Source organism: Echinops telfairi, unplaced genomic scaffold (genome assembly GCF_000313985.2).
Source record: "Echinops telfairi isolate 266 unplaced genomic scaffold, ASM31398v2 ScPeMD7_7;HRSCAF=31, whole genome shotgun sequence".
Taxonomy (NCBI): domain Eukaryota; kingdom Metazoa; phylum Chordata; class Mammalia; order Afrosoricida; family Tenrecidae; genus Echinops; species Echinops telfairi.
Window position 1 is genome coordinate 5,359,644 of NW_022103904.1, and position 17,895 is coordinate 5,377,538.

At 42.8% G+C, this 17,895-nt stretch overlaps 1 protein-coding gene across 1 annotated transcript in view; it reads left to right on the plus strand.

Annotated features, from left to right (window-relative positions):
* The window catches only part of POU6F2 (POU class 6 homeobox 2), a 366,489-nt gene that overhangs the window by 323,834 nt on the left and 24,760 nt on the right, over nt 1-17,895 (plus strand). Inside the window, exon 6 of the mRNA XM_045286283.1 lies at nt 14,587-14,793. Coding sequence (XP_045142218.1) covers nt 14,587-14,793 — 207 coding nt within the window. The remainder of the gene's footprint in view (nt 1-14,586; nt 14,794-17,895) is intronic.

The following is a 17,895-nucleotide window of genomic DNA, read 5'->3' on the forward strand; positions in this document are numbered from 1 at the left end:
CAGATTGATTTTAACACTTTGAGGTATGAATTGAATTATTGGTCTCAATTATCTTAAAGATCTCAATTGTGTTTTAATATAGATATCACTAATCTAGCTTCTCCATTATTTAAGAATTATACAAGTAGTTTGAGAATGATTGGATCTAGCAAAACTGAAACATGGCCCTTAAGGAGGCTGTACTTCACAAAAAACTTTTGAATTTAAAAATTGCAAAATGTATGCCATCAGTATAAGTTACACATTATTGAGCTTAAAAGAGGCCAGCAGTTTATTAGTGATGATAAAAAGACATTTCCCAAGGACTAAATTTGAAGTACCAGAGTACAGTGTATTTTGTTTTAAGGGCCATTTAAAAGTGGAACCAGAGAGCTATGAAAAAACACAATTGGAAGGTGCACCCACCCATTTATATCCATCAATACTGCCTGATCAATATAGAAAGAGGTACAGATTGGTCACCTGTGAAAGTGGGGATGCAATTTTATGGGGAAACTCATCATCATTATTCTAATAGGTTAGGGTCTTTGTTGTGACAAATGAAAAATTACCAGCAGAAAATTGAAAAAATAATATATGTTAGAGTGATGAGACAACTTTGTTTTCCTGATTGAGCAGGTAGATAAATATTGCATGCAAGTATGAAAATACACTTACTTTTGCCAGAACAATGGATATTCTCCTTAAAAACTGCTTTTGAGTCATCGTGGACTTGTGAAACTAGATGGTGATCAACAGCTGTATCTTTAATAGCATTTGAAGAGGCTTGTGTTGTTGTTTATACTGAATTGAGCTTTAGAGCCTGCTAAATATAAACACAGCCCTGGATGAGGCTAAATACATGCAGAATTTGCTTGAGCAATTACCAAATGTTTTCTTTACAATTCCTGTTGCTCCAAAGAATCTGAAATATTGGAAATCATTGGTTCCTGATTCGGGTATTTTTTTTTTTTTGTAATATTGTAGCCATCTCTCTTTTTGTCCTGTTGGGGAAGAAATGTCAAATAAACAGTCCAGGAGTTCATTTAGGAATATTTGCTGCAGCTCTTGAGGACTAAAGCTGAGTCAAACTAAAAGGGGTTCTCTCAAGCAATAAATGACTTTAATCTGATTTAGTTACTTAATCTGGCATCAACAGGCAGAAGCAGAAATACTTCCCCAAATGTTAGGTACTTTTTCCTGGAATTAAAACTTAAATCCGTAGGCAAAGCCTGTAAAAGCTTACAAAGTTTGATCTTTCTGAAAAATGATGGCTTCTTCCCTGGGATGAATTTCTGTGGAAGAGAGGTGTTTTCCCTATTCTACAATGCAAACAACTGCAGAAAAGTGAAAAGTCTTGGTAATTTAAATTGTAGTCACTTCGGGGAAAGAGAAAGAGATGATGAAAAGAAATATTTAAAAACATTCTGATATTTAAAACATTTTTAAACTTCCTATTTGAAAAATAGGAAGGGTCTCTAAAAAGTGAGATTGAAAGATAATGAAAATCATCCATGAACTTTTTTGAAATGCTAAAGGTCCCAGTGCATCTACCTCCCACCTGCTCCCATTATCTGACTTCAGCACGTATTGTAGTCATCTTCTTTTTACAATCAGAGGGGTTTAAAAACAGGTATGTCCTAGATGCACAAAATCTACCACACTAACTGGTACACAGCAGGCACTCAATAAGTACACCAATGTGGAATGCAAAATTCAATTGTCAGTTATGTTGACCTCAATCCTTCACTCTATTCTAACAATGAAAGCATTGCCAATGTGTCTATATGACAAATTCAATAAACAGACTGGATTGGTTTAAATTAGGTGAGATCATTTCAATGGATCTCCATTTCCAAAAAGAAGCCTCCAAACTCCACTCCTTTTGTTCCAGGAGAATTCCAGGTAGTGCTATGAGATGTATTCATTTGGCTCTTGCTTAGAGACCCTATGGGGCGCCAGTGGGTAGTGCCCCCGTTACAGAAGGCCATCTCCCATTGATTCCTATATCTTGCCCAACCAAATCTTCACAATGGCTTGGACTAATACTTTGCAAAATGACTCCCCCTTTTCTGTCTTCCTCATCACACTTCTTAATTGAGTAGAACAGTAAGGAGCAAGGATCCATATAGAAATTGGTGAAATTGTTGTGCCCTTGAACTGCCCCATTGGGTTTTCTTGGCTGCGGTTGGTACAGAGTTACGTTGCTGGCTCTTTCTCTGGCAGAGTTCCTGGCTGGGTTTTAGCCATCTCTGATTAGGTTCATCATTCCGCCACCAAGGCCCCTTATAGAGAGGGTATCCATTGCTCTTAAGTCCATTTTGACAGAGTAACTTTATATGACAGAATAAAACTGTCCTGTGGAGTTTCTAATTTTATATGCTTTATGGAAGTGAACGGCAACACCTTTCTCCCATGGAATAGTTGGTAGTTTGGACTGCTGACCTTTTGGTTAGAAGCTATGAGTGCTTAATCATAGAGCCACTACAGCTCCTTCATAGAGAATCATAATCACTCACGGCCATTACGTTCATTCTGACTCATTGCAACCGTAAAGCATAGTGCACAACTGCCCCCGGGCGTGTCCAAAAGTGTAACTCTTTACCCGAGCAGAAAACCTCATCTTTCCCAATTGGAGTGGCTAATGGTTTTGAACAGTTGCCTTTGTGGTTAGCAGACCAACATGTAACCCACTATGCCACCAGTGCTCTTAGAGAAATTTGGAAGTCCCTCAAGAATCCAGAATTTGCCGATGGGTTTTTCACCACAGAGGAAACATAATTCAGAAGTAATTTTAAAATGTGTGCTGATGGTAGGCACTTGTACTTAAAGGCACAAAGACTTGAGTTCAAGGAAAGAATATGTTTCACAGACACCAAACCTTGCCTATCAGTCACTCCAGGAATTGGCCTGTGCATATTTATGACGACTCCTCACTTCATTCTAATCTCAATCTTATGATCAAATCAAGATGAACCACTGTAATCTCAATGGCATATATCACCTTATATAAATGGAATACTTTTCATTATGTTCTGGACCAAAATTCCTTTTCTCTCAGTGTTTCTTAACCTTTGAGTGGGAACCCAAATAAGAGAAAATAGCAAATTTTGCGATTATCATAAAATATTGAAGAGCTGATATTACAGTGCATCTCAACCAAAATAAAAATATAAATAAAACAATCTGCCTCCAGAGGTGGGCCGTGCCAGATTCAGTGTAGTATTCTTATAATGGGGGCTGTCAATGGCTCACAACAGGGCCGTGCCTGTTAACTTCATTTTACCAAGAAACCCAGGAAAGATTCAGGTCCAATAAGAGCGATCATTGTCTCAATTGTGTTGACTCGTACTTGGGAGGCCTGTCAGTTCCATGAAATGTGGAATTTCTTCCAAGATGCTTGCTGCTAATAGGCTGCATAGCAGGTTCAGGCCTGCTCGATAAGAAATTTTTTCTTGGAAAGCATCTTTGCTTGGCATTCTGCATCCTGTCTAATGCCATTAAGATCTAGTAAGATCCTTTCCCCACTGCCTCATTTGTCTTGGGAGAACAAAGGCTTATGCATTAGATCACTCTTTCCCAGCAAGTAAACAAACAGGACACCCTGCACAGTACTATATAGTCTGCTGTTTAATGAAAACTAGGGGATGGAACACCACAAAAGCATTGTGTTGTCTCTTACAAATATCGCCGATTACTAATGAGAATACCTTCACTAATTGTCAGGTGTCAACATTTCTCTGGACTTTTCCAACTTTTCCTTGCACCCCATCATTATTCTTCATTTGGTGAGCACTGTGTCTCCCTGTTATAGTTTTGTGTTTCCAGAAGCCTGCGAGGAATTTCAACAACTAACATTGAACAGCATCCATTTTTAAGGCAGCTGAAAGTTTAACAATCAGTATTATATATAGCAGCAGCTATCACACAGAAATGAACCGAACCCATAGTTTCTGGGGAAACAGACTCCGCTCACAACTGAGAATTCGCTCACTGGAGTAGCTGATGAAATTCTTTGTTTCATATCCCCTTCTTGTTTGCTTTCTCCTTTATATTTTCAAGCATCCTTAGGTGACGAAGTCCTGCAGCTGTGGCCCATGAAATCTCCCTTCTTAAGTATTATATTTGAGGGGTGAGCAGTTCCTATCTTTATCTGTCTCTAGAATTACAAATACCAAATTCTTAGAAAATACATCTTTACCAAAAGTTCATATGGAAATTATACAAAATACTTAATGGTAGGCCCAAGTGCTACATTTAAATCCCAAAAAATGAAAAGATCGTAAATTACTCTCACAAGTAACCTCCTCACACATATAATAGTCGGTGAGGAGGAAAGGACCAGTAGAGAATTATAAATTCCAAGTTCTTTGTCTACTAATTTATGGTCATCAGTCTATTTGTTAACTCCAAAGTGTTCCGGTGTTAAGTAGGAGATTGGGCATAGTTTGAAGTCCAGGGGTGTAATTATCAAAGGAACGTTATTCTTGTCTACCACTGCTCCTCCCCAGTTGTCACGGTGCTTCCTCTAGCCTTGGGGAAAAATTCAGGCTCTGGTCACATGATATTGCTGGTCATTCTTTGGTAATACAGAGTCCCTGCGTAATATATATACACATATATATATGTTATATACATATACATATATATATATATGGCTAGTGTCTTCAGCTGCTAACCAATAGGATGAAGGTTCAAGTCCACCCAGAGGCACCTCGGAAGAAAGGCCTGGTGATCTGTTTCCCCAAAACCCAGCCATTTAAAACCTTCTGGAGCACAGTTCTCCTCTGACTCACATGGAGTCACCGTGAGTCAGAATCCACTCAGCAGTACTTAGTTTTAAGGTAATTCAATCTGGGGACAGCACAAGATAGGGCAGTGGTCCACTCTGTTGTACGTAAGGTCACTATGAGTCAGAACCAAATTGATGACACCTAACAACATGGTCGAATTGCAAACAAGATGCACTCTCCCCAACAGTTACCCAAGCTTAAGCCTAACATAAGTGTAAACTACCCCCTTTCCACCACCACCACCTCAAACCTCTTCATGGTGCCCAATCCTGTGGAAAGATCAGCAGGTCCAGTTCTCTTTCCCAGTGGGAATGGTTTTCCCCTTCAACCAGTGTGCTGAGCTGCTTCTGACCAGATCAGGTTGAAGTGGGAAGAGGCAATTGGGATAAGATACATCACCCTTTACAGAGCTGTCTGAAATTGGCTGCATGTGCTCTGGACCAGCAGATGGTACAAGCAACTTTCCTCAGTTCCTTGAAGGTCCAGTTGGAACCTTCCAATGGCACTTCCTGAGATTGCGTTTTCTTCCCCGGCTTGCTCCCCTCTCAAGAGAGAGGTTTTTCCTAAGGCCACTTCCTAAAGCTCTGGAGCAGAATTTTATATGACTCCGACCCATCTCTGGCCCTGTTCTCAGTGGATGTAGAGCTAGGTCAAAGTCGATTATCTTCCTCCCCCTATCTTCCTCTCCTCCCCACTACAAATTTGAGAAGACATTACTTATTCAGTTACCTTGCTCCACTGCTAAGAAGTCCTGGTGGCAATGTGGGCCGGATGCTAGCCACAAGGTCGGCAGTTCAAACCCACCAGCTGCTTCATGGGGAGAAAAAATGAGGCTGTTAGCTCCCATAAAGATTGACAGTGTCTATCCTCATTGTGAGTGTCTGCATTCTAGAATGGTTCCACTGGTTTTCAGAAACTTCCTTTGTAAATTCTGACATTGAAATTCCATGCAAATGCCCAGAAGTTTCCAAACAAGTATGTGAGCAAAAAGAAGCAATGAACAAATATTTATTGGACACCTATCAGGTTGATAAAGCACCCACTAGCTGCTGTGCACATATACCTTTATTTAGACCTTGCAATGACCTTGTGAAGTAGACCTTATTATTCCCATTTTACAGATCAGCATACTGAGATCTCTGAGGTGACATAATTCACCTACAGTGTCCCAGTCACACATGGCATTGCCTGAGTTTGAAAACAGTACTGATTCCCAGACAGTGGGAATTACATTCCTCTCTCTTCATATCAAATTATATTAAGGAGATATCTCTTTAGTGGCTTTTAAGAAAGGGGGGGTCAATAGGATTCTGAATTGACCACACCCTTCCTGACAACAAAAGCAAGCTTTTAAAACTGAGGATTGTTGTGATTGTTGTTTGTTTTTTCTAATATCCATTTTCATGCAAATTATTTTTCTCCTAATGTGACATCTTAAAGACTCTCACACCTCCAAAGTTTCGATGTTGCGTGAGTGTATTTCTAAAGTTGAAACCAAAGAGAACACTCAACAGAGATCCTTTTCTCACTGGCAGGGAAAAATCAAGTCAAGGTGTGTTCCCAGCTAGCATAAGCATTAAAATGTACACTTCAAAAATTCCTTTCTAACAGATAATCCATAAAGATACATGTGTCATCCATTTCTTGCAAGTTAGCCTAAGATCATTTGTCTCATATTGCAGTCTTAAGCTATGCCCCCTGTAGCCCACTGTCATTCTCTATTTCCATATCCCTACCAGCCATCAATCAGGGCTGGGTCTTTGGGAACCCTGAAATTCCCAAGGCTTCAGGAAGCCACAGTCCACTCATTGGCATTGTCTGCAAGATCAAATCTCTTGACCCTTCATGTGGTATGGGTGGTGCAAATGGCTAATCCGCTGACCAGAGTTTGATATTGGGGTCCACACAGAGCTCCGTGGAAGAAGGGCTTAGAAATCTTCTTCTGAAAATTCTTTGAGGGCATTGAAATGTCTTCAGTTATTGAAAGGCCTATGGAGCACAACTATATTCTCATACCCATGGGGTTACCATGAGGTATCCTTGACTCTATAGCAACCAATTAACTGGCACTTGATTAGTGTCTTCCTTCATTTGGTTATCCTCAAGCCTTGACCATTCTCTGATTTTTATTTTCTGCTAGAGCCACTCCTAATATTCATACTCCTCTTGAGCTCTATCTTGGACATAGTAAAAGAGAAGAAGGTCCTAGATGGTGTCTTAGGAAAGTACAACTCATTTGGGAAACAAATATATCATATTCTTTCTGGAATCAGTATCCTAATGGGTACAGCCAAAATAACTCTTAGAATAGCCTTTAGACTTGTCTTAGTTTCCTAGGGTATTCATAATACCGCAGAGTTGATGGCTTTAGAGAAGAACACCTTATTTTCTTACAGTTCCTGAGGCTAGAAGTCCAAATCAGGGTGTCCATCATGTTTATTTCTTCTGGGCCTTTGAGAGAGGAGCTGCTCTAAGCCTCACTCCGAGTTCCTGGTGGCTGCCAGCAATTCTTGGTATTCCTTTGATGTTTATTGGTTGTCTAGGCTAGGTTCTCTAGAGGTGCAAAACCAGTGATAGATGATAGATAGATAGATGACAAACAGAAATTTCTATTTTAAAATTTGGCTCACACAGTCATAAAAGCAGGCACATTCATCCCAAGTTCTGTGGTCAGATGTTAGGTTTGAAGCTTCTCCTGACTCATAGAACTTCGGAGGCTGATGAATCCAAGATAGGCAGGAATACCACAGGCGATTATCAGGCCACCGAAGTGAATGGGTCCAAGGTGGGCAAGGCCACAGATGGCTCCCGGGGTCAGCAGTCAATATGACAGGCCCTTGGCTCAACACCAGAGAAGCAGAGGTCAATGAGTCAGATGTAGGATCCAGTCCAAGAACAGGGCAAGCAAGTCCTCCCATAGTGTCTCTTTATATAAGGGATGGACCCTATACCCCAAGGAAAATCCCTTTCAATTGCCTCAGGGCTGTGACCTCAGTAAGGAAGTTGCATTCTGTTCTAATCTTCCTATAATTACTTGGCTGCTCACAGCAGATTCCATCATGGAGTTGATTACATCATGTTAGGTCACAACTGCCAAACCACTGAGATTCCTGGCCCAGCCAGGTTGGCACAAAGCCTAACTATCACACAGATGCACCAACTGCCAACATCACCTGTGACTTGGTTTCTATGTCTGTGGTTCCGTTTTATAAGACTTGACTCAGACCCAAATTACTTCTGGCACAACTTAACCAAATAATGTCTTCAGTGAAAAGCCCTATTGGCCACAAACAAAGTCATGGCCACAGGTATACGGGTTAGGATTTCAACAATTGTTTGGGGCAGCAGGGAGAGCAGAGTTCAATATATAACAATATGTAAGCCTAGACACACAGTGAGTTAGCAATCACTGCATTGCATAAAGAGCATAAAACCATCACTTGGAAAAAAAGGGAAGTGGTGATGGCTGGACCAGAGAGGAAGGAAAAGATGATTGGCTGTATTTTCTCCGGGTGATGTCTCCCCTCCAGCTCCTCAGCTCTCAAATGCTCTAAGCTCTTTGTTCAAAAATGGACGAGGTGATGCGATGTTAACAAAAGGCTCTTGACCAAAAAGTGCTGAGGTTACACAAATATTTGAGAAAGAATTGTCTCTGCTGATAGATTGAAAGACATGAGGAATTCACCGGGTTTCCCTTTCTTAAAGATATGTGCAAGAAAATTGCTTGTCAATTTGACAACTGCAATCCCATTCTCTGTAGCAGAGTATAACAGCATGTCATAGGCTATTACGACTTGCGGCCCATCAGACCACTTGTCTGGGTGCCCTGGGCTTCTGTGATGCCATGCTCAGAGTGTTGTTAATGACACCTATGCATGTGGGGAATAAATTCAAAGTACTTTACCTTCCATCCATTATAAGTCATCCTACTGAACATGCCTACCAGACTGAGGTCCAGGGGCATTGTTGTTGTTTTTTCAGTGCTATACTACTTTTATTTTTGTTTGTTTGGTTTGGATTTTTTTAAAATCATTTTATTGGGAGCTCTTACAACTCTTATAACCTTCCATACATCAATTGTTTCTAGCATATTTGCACATATGGTGCAGATGGGCATTTTAAAAATCATATAGTAACCCAACATAGTATGTGGCCTTGAATTCCTGTGTTGCTCTAATCACAAAATAATCTTTATCCTGGCTTTAATTATAATTGCTGCTGAATTCCTGATAGCCACATTTATGTGGAAGCCACCCAAATTCTTATGGAAATTCTTATAGGGGGCTGTAAATGATGTGTGCTATTGGGCACTAGTCGTTATTTTAATGAATTTGATTTTAGTTGTTCTAACAACATCTGCTCTTCTTCTGTTGTGGTTTATGCCACAACCAATCTAAAGAGAGAGACAGGTGGATATGAATAGCAATAACCAAATAAGTCTTCTTTCAGAGAGGCCTGGGACTCTGTGAGGTCACAAATTATCATTACAATGCCAGTATGGGGTTCTGCCTGGTTAAAGCATTCCTCAGACATGAGTCCTTAATGTTGGAGAGCCAGGGCAAAGACCTAACAAATCGAGCTATCTGCCTTGGGATTGATGGGGCAAGAACATCAACCAAAATGTCCTAATGTTACAACCTGGCATCTAGTAGATAGTACTTTGGAAATGAAATGGAAGTCGATGAATCAGGCATGCCTGTTGTCAAGGATTCACTGAAGTATTTTGCTTCACACTTGGGTGGCTACAATAGCATCCTAGCTACTGATCCCCTGGTCTGTAACATCTCTTCTATTTCAATCCTTTCTCTCTATACTGTCACTCTCACACCAAAAAGACTTCATGGACACCATGTCGAATTCTAAAGTCTCTTATTCAATCCTCTGGCGCTATATGGGATTGGTCCTCCAGACACTGAACTGCCATTCCTCCACCATTTCCACCCTCTCTTATATCCAAACTAGCAACTCGGTATCCCCCATGCGCCTCACTTTTAATCTACACTAGACTCTTGTTTAAAATGTTTTCACTACTTTTCCTACTCCCACGCAAGACCCCATTAATTCTGTAAATTCTTCCCTAACCACACCCACCTACCTCTCCATGGTCAGACATTCATTCCCAATATTCTTTTGAGCACCCAGCACATAAATTAAAAAATCATAAACTCATGGCCATCAAGTTGATTCTGACTCACAGCACCCCTATACAAGGCATTGTCAACTGCCCTGTGGGTTTCTGGGGCTCTAACTCTTTAGAGGAGTGCAAAGCCTCATCTTTCTCCTGTGGAGTGGCTGGAAGTTTCAAACTGCTGACCACTTTATGGTTAGCAGCCAGACATGAAACCCACTACACCAGGATCCTTACCCAAAATATGGGTCCAGAGATTGTTATCAGGTTGTCAGCCCTTGTCAATCAATTGAATTAATCATTTCCTCTGTTAGAACGTTAGAATTTTTGCATGTGGTGTGGCTGTCCCTAATGCATCATCTTGGTGTTTTCATAGCACACGATGCAGTGCCTTTGGTATTAGCAAGTATTCGCTGCTCTGCCGCCATCCCCAGCATTGGTAGAAACGCTTGCAGGAGTACTTGTCTTGAGTACTTATTGACTTGGACAGGAGGGAGAGCCCAGTAGTCTTATTTTGTCAGAGACACGTCCTCTCCTCAGGATTTCTCCTGACCCTAAATCTCTAGCTCTGGGACCCAGGAGTCTTTGGATGGTGCTCAGTAATGTACTCAACTGACTCAACTGCTAACAGAGAGGGTGGAGATTCAAGTCCACCCAGAGGTACCTTAGAAGAAAGGCCTGGTAATCTTTTGAAAAATGAGCCATTTAAAACCTTGTAGAGCACAGTCCTGCTCTGACCCATGGAATCTACTCAACAGAAATTAATTTCATTTTGGTTGGGGAACTAGGAACCTAAATTTCAAAAGCTGAGGCAAGGGTCTCCCAAGTATCCTCTTTTACCTTTGCTCTCAAGTCAAAGACCCCGTAAGGCCTTCTCAAGTTTTCTTTTTCTGACTCCATGGAAATGTGTCCAGATGCAATGCTTCCTCTTGAAATCCAGAGACCTGGAGGAGTTTTGAGATGGTAAAAGTGCTAAGAGGACTAAGAGCCAGCCTAAGTAACCTAGGCACATCATTGACTTTCTAGACAACATTGTCCAACATATTCTCTACCATTCCATGCGTGGAAGCAAATTAAAACCAGCGTTGTAACACATTTAGGGGCATATTACAAAATTCCTCCCAATGCACTGCCAAGATTTTGATCTGCTGAGATACTGATACCAAATCACCTGCCAGGGAAACAAAAATGAATGATGCATAATTTCACAGAAGGCATCCCTACTTTAGAATCTCTCCTGACCCGCACTCTCACTTCATACCCCCTAACTCTCTATGGAAGAGCTCTCTCAGCAATGCCATTACAGATTTGTCTGGCTCTAACATTAGTGTTATCCTAGTCTACCTAAGCGATGCCAAGGAATCGATGTGGAAAGGGACATAAGTAGCACCATGTTTTAGTAATGTTACAGCACAACGTTGAGAAGAGAGGTGATGCTTAGAGAGCTGCTTGCATTCGCCTGCCTTCTTTCTGCTCAGAAAGCCAGCAGAGTATCTCATTACCAAGGAAGCCAGCACAGACGCGTGTCAATCTTCTGCGACTAGAAGGCAGCTATTTTCATCACCAGTGTGTTCTATAACTGACATGTGCCCCATCTACCTCTGAAGCGTCCTCCCGGGCATCTGAACACACTGAAATGCTGCCTAAAATAGAACCCACAACCCTGCCACCTAAATGAATCCAGCCTCTTCCCCACAGGCTTCCAACCTAAGCCAATCAGATGGAGCAGGGCTTCTAAGCCTCAGAAACGGAGAGGAGCCAGGATGGGTGGGTTGACTCAAGTTTCATGGGTGTGTGAGGAAAGGGGGATTCTCCAATGAAGTGCTCTCCCAGCCTCTCATAAATTGCCTGTGGGGCTGTATAACCAGCCTTGGATCCTGAGCTGTTTAATGCAAGGCCACTCATCAATAAAGTACTTATGAGCTCTGATCTATTGATGTGGACCCCCCCTGACCTGACTCACACGGGTGGGATGTGTGCCTTGCTGATGTTACTGGGCATACACCACAAGCTAGTTCAATGAGCTGAAAACTCCCTAAGGCTCTACTGACCACTCTCCTAGTAATTACTTGACCTTTATCAGCATCCATTGACAACTGCCCTTAATACTTGATACTCACTCAGTTCCTCCATTAGGGCAATCCCACGGGGCTTTTGTGGTGGAAGCAACTGCCAAGTGAGGAGGGGGCTATTTTTCTGGCATGATCTTTGTCGCTGAATGATGTGGTCTCACAGTTCTCCTAGGGTCCCAGGTGCAATGGATAGCTGACTTATACCCATTCATTCATTCAAAACAACCTTGATAGAGAAACTGCGTTCAAGACCTGCCTTAGGTGTGTGGAGAAAACAGGATCGTTTGTAAACCCAGTGTTATAGGAGATTACAAAAGGGATTGTGCTGTCTTGACTTTGAGCTGATCCCCTTCAATGGCCTGCATAAAATGAGTGTCCGGTGATATCATGAAAACAGGAATTTGGGGGTCAGTCTGGCCTAAACTCCATTTCTAGCTCCTTGTTGTTGATGCTATTGTGTCATTGACCCAATTTCAACTCACAGTGACCCCACTGGACAGAATAGAACTGCCCTTTCCTGTCTATAATCTTCCGGGAGCAGATCACCTGGTCTTTCAAGCTGGTTATCAACACCAGGCACCCCCCACGCTCCTTATTTCTCAGCTTCTATAAGCTGCCTAGCTCGTCCACTCACTTAACCGCCCCAGCCCTCATGTCCTTGACCTTTCAACCCTAATGCCTACTTCATAGAGTTGATGTAAGAATCGTGAGTGAAAAATCAAATCTTACATGTAAAACCACGTGCTGAGGTCTGATGAATAGGCAATGGTAGCCCCTGGGCTCCTGGCCTCAGTGCATGTCTGGGAGTCTGCCCTTGAAGTCAAAAGTCAAGCGGTGCTGCTTCACCCACCACCAAACAGTGTGGGGAGGGGAATTCACATCACACAGCAAGTGTGATGGGTCCCCATCAACTGGAGGCACAGATCATATGTTGATCCCTTATAGACTGTCCCTGACAATGTATGTACCACTGTCTCTGCTTTGGTATGTTATAAGTACACTGTACACAGGCTGCTTCACCATACTCCCTTTCTCTGTAGCCTAGTGATTGGACCCAGCCAGGCCATTCCTGCTGTCCATCCATACAATCCATTCACTGAGACCAGAGGCTAAAACCAATTCCCATTCCACTCCGAGTGACCCTCGTGTGTTTCACAGTTTTTAAGACTCTGACTTTTGGAAACAGATTACCAGACTGTTCGTCCAAGGAACCTCCTCTGAGAGTGTTTGAGCTGCCAACCTCTCCGTTAGTAGCTGAGCATTTAACCATTTGAGCCACCTAGGGACTCGAGATCAGAAACTACTAGACAGCACAGAAGAGCCCATACTGCCACCTGCATTACTAAACTTTAGGCCTTTGTTTAAAACACAACATTTAAGATTGACCTTTTTTTTCCTGATTTCAGCTCCTAGTAGTCATTTCACCTCTGTTTTACATGCTTCAAAGGTTTGTTTAGAAACCTAATTCTGCCCAAACCTTCCGTAAGCATGCGTTCTTTAACAACAAGTAAGTAGCACAGCTGAGATAGGAACCTCATCTCTCTGACTGCAGAGCCTGGATTATTGAGGGCCATTAAGATGCTGATGCTATCATAGGGCCCTAATCCTGCGGAAGGAGCTCTGGTGGTGTATGAGTTGGGCTACTAACCATGAGGTCGGGGGCTTGAAACTAGCAGGCGCTCTATGGGAGAAAGAGGGGGCATAAAGAGTTACAGTCTCAGAAACTCCCAGGACAGCTCTACCCTTTCAACAATGGGTTTGAGTTTAAATCCTACTGGGTCATCTCTCTGATATAAAGTTTAACCATGAGTCTGAAGGTTGGAGGTTCACGTCCAATCAGAGGAGCCTCAGAAGAAAGGTCTGGTGATCTACTTCCAAAAATATCAGCCACTGAAAACTCCGTGGATCACAGCTCTCTTCTGACACACATGGGGTCCTCATGAATTGGAATCAGCTCCAGGGCAAAGGGTTTCCTGGGAATCTTGCTAAGGAGTCTCAGGAAAAGCCACCGAGGAGTGTTGGCCCTTGACCTTGAGAGCTTTGGTGAAGGGGTGGGGGGATGGGGAGTTCAGGGGGGAGGCAGGTGCAGTAGAGCTCATGTGTGTTTAGGCCTGAGGGGAAGACATGCAGCTCCCATGTAGACTAGGGCCTTGAGGGCCTCAAGGTTTGCCTGCTCCCTGGTTCTAAGAAAAAGGGTAAAAAGAGAGATCTGTGCTTCCCTGGCAGAAACCACAGGTCTATGTCATTAAAGCAAACCCGCTGCAATCTCAAGTTGATTAGAACACACAGTGACCCCACATAGCATTTACCAGAAGAAATCGTCATGGAAACGGCATCAGCATTTTTCTCTCACAGAGTGGCTGATGGCTTTGAACTGCAGACCTGATCATGAGCAGCCCAATATGTGTTTTAAAGATTTCTTCCCTTCCCTCACTTGAACTCAGGCCATGTGCCCTGCTCTGCCCTTCACCAGAGTGCCCGCAACCACATTTCTAGCCGCCTTCGCAGGTGCTCGTCCCTCAGGTAGCATCCCCAGAGACGGGACTCAGAGGGTCTTCATGCATGTGCACACCAGCACAGGGTGGACTCCTCATCTCTGGCCTGTCTCTTACAGATCATTGGAACCATTCCACTGATGCCTAGTCCAGGGCCATCAGGCCAAGCAGCAAGTGGTGCTCAGGGCCTTCAGGTGCAGCCAATCACGCCCCAGCTGCTGACGAACGCCCAGGGCCAGATCATCGCCACAGTCATCGGGAATCAGATCCTGCCGGTGATCAACACCCAGGGCATCACGCTCTCCCCCATCAAGCCAGGCCAGCAGGTAAAGCCTTCCTTCTTCCACTCAGTCGCCGTCAATGAAAGTCATTCTTCAATGACAGTATATTTAATCCCACTCATCCTAACCCAGGAATACTGATTAAAAAGCAAGTCATTTTATCGTTCATTCTTAGTGCATGGAGGGGATAACTAAATGGCTTTCAAATCTAAAAACAAGAATATATTGCATTATCTACAAACGCAGTGGCTTAAAATTCAATAGGGGTGTTTTCTTCGGTATCTACACTCATGACACTTAATTTTCAGATGCATTTTAAGTGAGATCAAGTAGAAGCCAAGAGCACTTATATTTTAGCTCTAAGTGAGAAAAAATCATTATTAAGCACCAGGAGATCCCAAGATGTTGCTGCCTACACATTAAAGAATAAACACGGGGAATGGCTGAATGGTTGAATTTCCCTGATACCATGATGGTCTGGTTCATTTCTTCACTTAAATACCAATCAAGTGTCTCCTATGTGTGATGCTAACAGCTGGGTACTAAGCACTGAAAATGAAGATAGGACCACATGGTGTTGGGGGCATTGTTAGGTGCCGTCGGGTCAGTTTCCACTCACAGCTGCCCGGTGTACAACAGAGTGAAGCATGACCTGGTCCTGCTCCGGGGCACATGTCCAAAGTACATAAGACGAAGCCTCACCACCCTCTCTCCAAGGAGCACTCTTGCTGTGCTTCTACCAAGGCAGATTTGTTTGTTTGTTTGTTTGTTTGTTTAATCATTTTATTGGAGGCTCGTACAACTCTTATCACAATCCATATATAAATCCATTGTGTCAAGCACATTAGTACATTGGTTGCCATCATCATTCTCAAAACATTTTCTTTCTACTTGAGCCCTTGGTATCAGCAATTCATTTGGCACTTCCAATATTTTTCACCAGAACTGTCATTCAACTGCATACATTCTTCTTTGGTCTTCCTTAGTCGAAGTCCAGCTTGCACATAACTCTGAGGCGGTTGGAAATACCCTGGCTTGAATCAGGTGCGCCTTAGTCCTCAGGGTAACATCTTCCTTCTTTCACACTTTAAAGAGGTCTCATGCAACAGAACTACCAATGCAATGAGCTTTGATTGTGGTTCTAAGCAAGGTGAAATCATTGACAATTTCCATTTTTTCCCACCTGTCATGATGTTACCTGTTGATCCAATTGTGAGAATTTGGGTGCTTCTGGCAAAACACAAACTCACTGCCATGGAATCGATTCCAAACCACAGCTACCCTCGGGGCAGAAGAGAACTGCTTTTGTGAGCTTCTAAGACTGTAATCTTTACAGGAGTAGAAAGCCTCATCTATCTCCTGAGAAGCTGCTGGTTTTTAACTATTAACCTTGTAGTTAGCGGCCCAATGCATAACCCACTGTGCTCTCAGGGCCCTAGCTAAATTCAAAGATAAAGGGGAAAAGAGAAATTATTTTAGGGAGATCGTAGTCTTGTACAAGACACACACAGATTTATAAACTGAGTCCTATCATGCAATGAAATAGAGAATGTCTGGAACCAGGCAGGTGTGTACAAAGTTTAATATGAACACAGGGGCCTCAAAAAGTTTATGGAAAAATCTAATATCTTTCAATACCATTTTCCATCCATTTTTTGAAGCCCCCTCATACAAAAAGAGGTGAAGTCCCTGGATGATGAAAACAGTCAAGTATTAGCCAAAAGGTTGATGGTTCAAATGCGCTCCCGGGTGCCTCCGATGAGAGCCTGATGATCTGCTCCCAGAATATCACAGCCTTGAAAACCCCATGGAACATGGGTCCTCAGGGCAACTTGACAGCAACTAACAGCAACAACAATAGAAAGACTTGTTTTGAGGAACTTGCTCCTTCCTGTAAACCATCATCTGTATGGGATCGAACAGTCAACATTTACCCGAAAGCAAAGCTGGGAAGGCAGGGAAGTTAGAGTAATGGGGACAGCACAACTGGAATGACAACAATGAGAATGCTGATGCACTGTGAAAACTGTAACCACTCTCACAAGCAACACGAGGGGGCGTCAAAGAGTTCCTGGGAAAGTTGAACTGAAAGCCCGTGGAATTGACTGAAGTATGTCTGTCCACTACTGTCAAGTCGATTCTGACTCGTGACAACCCTGAAGGGCAGACTAGAATCGCCCCGGAGGACTTCCAAGACTAGAACTCTTTCAGGAATAGATGACCTCCTCTTTCCCCCTCAGAGCAGCTGGTGGGCTTGAACCACTAACCTTTTGATTAGTGACCCAGTGCTTAACCCACTGCATCATTAGGGCTCCTTGAGCAATAGGTATGGAACATGTTCAATGGGAACCTAATTTGCTGTATAAATTGTCACACAAGAAAATATAATTTTGAAGTGTGTACGAGATAGTTAAAAATAAAGATTTTTAAAAATATTTTTAAATTAAAAAGAAGTGAAAAGCAGAGAGCAGCAGAACGTCCTACTACTGAAAAAGAAGAGTCCAGAGCAAGTGTGTCTTTTGGACCCAACATCCCTGTGCTGAGCAGCTCCCAGACTCAAAGGAACCATGATGGCAAAGACCTTCCTCCAGAGCTGACAGAGAAAGAGAGAGCCTTGCCTAAGCCTCCTGAATTCATACTACTCGCTTCCTGAGCCATGAAGAATACATTTCTGTTTGTTAAGGTAAATAGAATAATAATAAAATCAAACAAAGGTCTAAAACCGTTATAAAGTTCAGGACAGGGAAGCCAGATCTGGAGTCATGAACGCACACATATGTGGGAGCTGAAACCCCGAGCGCAAAGGAGACATCCCAGAAAAGTCTGTGGGACCGGGATGGAAGAAAAAGCGAAGAGTCGTCTTGGGAAACACCAGCTCTTAAGGGATGAATGAGGAATGGAGCGAGAGACCGAGGAGAAACAGTAGGTCAGATGGTGGGAGGAGAACCCAGTGAGTGAAATGATCTAGTATGCAAAGGAAAGGGGATTTACAAAGTAGGAAGTGGACAGCAGTGTCTAATGCTTCAGGGATAAAAATCACCTAACGCAATGGCAAAGCAGTCATTCCTCAATTTCTCTGTTGTACAGGGAGGGTGGGTGGGAAAGGGGGAACTGATTACAAGGATCTACATATAACCTCCTCCCTGG